Below are 4,544 nucleotides of genomic sequence, written 5' to 3'. Positions count from 1 at the left end.
CAAAAATCACCTTTTTATTGCCACTTCATACAGATTTAAATATTTAACATTCAGATAAACAACTATCTGTATTAATGTAGCTTGTTATTAGTTACTTCACCATAAACTGGTAGAATCTCCCTTCCAACTTGTGTAAGATTCCTCCTGGCAGATCCTGAAGTATTCATTTTGCATGTCGGCATCTCAGAGCAAAAAGAAATTCTTTCTGAATGAACTATATATTGTTTAATGAAAAAATTAGTACACAATGTAGGCTTTCACAATAAGTCACATTTTTGGCAAAATAATTTGAAGATTCCAAGTAAGACTTCTCTCTTTTGTTCAAAAAATAAATATATCCTTTCTGAATCAAAGTACTTCATATGACATTAAGTACAAAGAAGAAATGTACTTCTTTGGAAGTTCTGAAATAGACGTACAAGAGCTCATGGGAGCAACATCATCCATAACAGTGATAAAAGCTGAAAGCTGATTTTTTACAAATCTATAGCAGAACACGATTTCCTTTTACAATATAGAGCTTCAAACAGATTTAAGAAAAACACCATTTTAAAAGTCTGAAAGGCACATGAACTGGACCATAAAACGTACTGGCACATTCACTAATACGTTTTATGTTACATTCCTAAGGAGAAACTGCAAGACCCTAACCAAGAGAAAGACTGAAAATACCAGCAAGTTCCTTTGTAAAGTACTAGAAGAGTGGCAGAGAGTTCCTTTTGGCTCTTGATAAAATTATTAATACCCCAAAGCTAGAAAGTCTGAAAAGCTGCATCATTCAGTTGTATTTGGACGAGTCGCTACATAAACAAATACAACAATCAGCAGTACTACAACAGCCAGCGTGGGAAGCACGACGGTGGTGATTTGTTGCCGGGCCTCTTGCATCGCCTGTTTTCTCTCCTTTTTATCTTTGGAGGTCTCTTTTTTGGGTTTTCCTCTTAGCTGCCTCATCCTCCTCTTAGGACCTTTTGTTCACTGAAACGGGGGAGCGAAGGGAGTTGAGCAGCAGAAAATAGTCCAAGGTCTTTTGAAACAAGAGGTTGAAGAATTCCTTCTCCTTCAAGTAGCTGGCTGTGCAAGAAACTAGAAGAGAAGGAAAAAACAAGATCTTTTGAGCAAGATCTATGCATATTCCAGTTATTAAAACAATTTGCAGCTCCACTTGGTAAATCTTTTATCCAACTGGCACCAATATCTATGCAGTTTCTTTCAAGGAAACGGAATTGCAGTGCGCTCGCTCAGCACAACTTTCCCCATAAAAACTACAGCAATTTGTCATGATGCGCGTATTTGTCCAAGAGCTCTGAACTTGCACTCTGTTAAGCCAGAAACAAAGCCCAGCACCATACATTTTATCCTCTAGGGCAAACAAGATAACACAGCTAAAGACTTAAGGAAAATAATATGAATTATTCTTGTGTCAACACGGAGTACCAGCTGCCCCTTCTTCTGACAGCAGCAGGCTCCCCACAAACCTACAGAACGAGGAAGGGCAAGCATGCACCCTGCCATAAGGAAAAACATTAAGCGTTTATCATCCTCCACAGGTATTTATTGGAATAAAGGGTATTCTAACAGGAAGAAATGTGGGGACAGAGCTGCTTAACTTACACTTCTGGCTCTGCTGCCATAGAACAAAATCTAAATCATAACATGACTCAGTGCTGTCACTCTTATTACAGCTGTCATTTTTATAAGAAAAAGATCCTGAACGATAACCAGCCTGCTTACAAATCACTGGTGTAGACAAGCAGGCATTAATAAGGTAGTTGCTTTGAAACATCTACTAGATCAATTTTTAAAAGCAGAAGTATCTATAAAGTGAGATTAACAAAAACACTGCACGATATGAAAGCCTCTCTGAAATAAAGAGAATTAGTAAGTGCTTAATATTTCCATACCCTAAGTTTTTTGCCCCTAAGCTGCCTACAGCTGTGTAACTCACTGACCGTGCAGGGAAGAGGCAGGATGCCGACTGTTTGGCTGTTTTCCTCTTTGCCACATCCCCTATTTCTGCAGCGGCACAATAGCTGGATACAGGCCAGATGTATCTAAACACAAATTTGGAGGGTAACAATTACTGATGTCAAATACTGAAAGTAAACTATGATGTTTTTCCATCACTCCCTAACGTACTCAAAAGAAAACATATGAAGAAATTAGTGGGTTAATGTAACTGCCTCTTTTCTTTCTTTCTTCTTTATATCAAAATATCAAGATGATTTTAGCGTGCTGTTGTAGGTGAGGAGCATGTATCAACAAGCAAAGCTGCAAAGCTCGCCCAGTTCACCACAGACACAACTTCCTCTTGATGTGTCATCTCTGGTCAATGCTACAAGTTGTCTTATGACTACTTTTTAAAAAAAAGAAGTGGTTTTCACTGAAAGTGGGATGCTTTCTGTTGGTGTTAGCACTCAACCTTATTTGTCAGCCTGACCACAGAAGCAAAACCGAACTAAAATGCTCATGTACAAAACAAGAATCCCCACCTATAGGTTACATGCAACTACAAAGAAGTTTTCATCCTTTCTCATAACAGCAGCAACCTGCCTGCTGTGAATCTCATCCAGCCAATGAGGTTAGTGAGATATTCCATCAATTAGGGTAAAATGTCGAATAACTCTACTAATTCAAAATTAAGGAAGTGACCAGACTATCAGAGCAACCATGTGGTACTGGAAACCAATAGCAAATCAATGGGTCAGTATTTCTGTCTTTACATGGTCCTTCCTGGATACAACCTAAAGAAAAACAACAACAAAAAAAGCCATCAAGCATGACAGGATCTCAGTGTTCAGCTGGATTCACTGATTCTGCATCCCATGCACACACACCTTTCAAGCAGTTGTTTCCTCTGATCATAAACTTTGCCAATTCAACCTGGACTTTGAGGCAAACACTTCATTTCAGTTTTGATAAAGCATAAAAAGGAAATTTTGGTGATTTGGATTATTTTCAAAAGAGGAAACAATAAAGTTCAAGTCTTAGAAAGAACAAATTCCTTCTGCAAGCTGCAGCATTAGAATCGAAATACGTAACAGATTTAGAGATACCAGAAGTGTCATAACAGGGAGGTAAATAGGAACTGGATGGAGCAACTACAAACGACACCCTCTTCCAGTCTTTTAATCTAATGAGACTAATTCATTTCTAAACTTTCGTAACTGTTTCTTCTCAGCAAATCCTCAGCTCTCTTACTGATTCAGGGCAGAGTCTTTGCTATTCCACCTTCTGCAAGCTATGGGTTTCTGGTTTGGTTTTGTTATCACTTCTCTAACTCCTGAATTTCCTCTGGGGCAAAAGAAATCTGTTTTACCCCTTCCATTTCCGCTGTGTTCTCCTCCTGCTCCGGTCACAAGCTTTATTACCAAACTCTAGAAAAACTGCTATGCAAAATAAAGTTTTACATTTTCCCTTTGGGGTAACTAGACAACCAGAGCACTTCAGGCTATAGTATTTTCATATTGTTTTCTGTCTCCGCTGTTAATGTACATCAGTGGGTTTTGTATCTGGATTACTCACAAGACCCAAGAAGTGATGGACAGTAAATGCCTTTGGGACTTTCTGTGTACCATAGTAACAAACAGGAGTTGCCATGAAACCAATCTCTCTAACAATAAATGTATGCCTTGCTCTACGCAGCATCACTTGCTACCCAGACATTAAAAACATCAGGATGTTTTTTTAAGTCTCTTTTGAATGAATATTTCATTCTGAAGCAAAATTATACCAAGTTAATTACATACACTAGCTAACATCTGACGGCTTAGAACAGAAAGCTTTCCTGCAAATGTCAGCACCACTTGAATTGCAAGCTGATGCTCTCCAGTTTGGGAATCTGGCATCAATCTCCAAATGCGTTTCCAGTAGATTGGGTTACTTGGCTTTGCTACTGGCAGAGATGGACTTGCACAGAAACTGGCCCACAGTTTTCAGAGAGATGAGCCTTAGGGTTCATCTTAACTGAACCGTAAAATGGAAGCAGTGAATCTCTGCAAGTTCCTGCCACTAGGAGCCCGGATGCAAGTGCCAGTATTACCCAGTTGCTGCAAGACTCCCCCGCAGGAAAGGTCCAGCATGTTGTATATGCTGCTATGTTCACGTTGCTATAGAACAGTACTTAAAAACCAGTGCTCAGCTGCGTAAGACGAAATTCTACAGCCCATGTTGTGCAAGCGGAGTAAGAGAGCCACAGCTATCCCCTTCCACTGCCAAGCCTCTTACCTGCCACCCGTGGACCTCACTGGAAGGCAGGTGACCACTGACAATTATGGAAAGAAAGAAACAGATACATAAAGTACAGCAAGTCAGGGCCAGGGCTGGGATTACAACGTTGGGGTCTCATTCCCTGTGGCATGCACAGCCCATGAGAACAAATTATATCATGTTACCGAGCTACGTCCTCCAGTAATCACCCTGCTTGCGCACTAGGAAGGCAAAACTCAAGCGAAGAGAGGAAGGAAATAATATAGCATTGAGATGGGTGTAATTAACAGTCTAGTTAGCACTGCCCATTTAAAATGTCTCAGAGCAAGTAGCTA

The 4,544-nt window shown here is 39.9% G+C and overlaps 1 protein-coding gene across 1 annotated transcript; it reads right to left on the bottom strand.

Moving 5' to 3' along the window:
* Positions 1-216: 216 nt before the first annotated feature.
* Positions 217-1,081, bottom strand: SMCO4 (single-pass membrane protein with coiled-coil domains 4). The gene has a single exon (XM_009577600.1). The coding sequence runs from the start codon at positions 952-954 to the stop codon at positions 775-777; it is 180 nt and encodes a 59-aa protein (XP_009575895.1). The 5' UTR covers positions 955-1,081; the 3' UTR covers positions 217-774.
* Between the last annotated feature and the right edge of the window lie 3,463 nt (positions 1,082-4,544).

The sequence above is a fragment of the Fulmarus glacialis genome, unplaced genomic scaffold, assembly GCF_000690835.1.
Source record: "Fulmarus glacialis isolate BGI_N327 unplaced genomic scaffold, ASM69083v1 scaffold27055, whole genome shotgun sequence".
NCBI lineage: Eukaryota > Metazoa > Chordata > Aves > Procellariiformes > Procellariidae > Fulmarus > Fulmarus glacialis.
The sequence above is the reverse complement of the archived record's forward strand: the minus strand, read 5'-3'. Positions and strand labels throughout refer to the sequence as shown.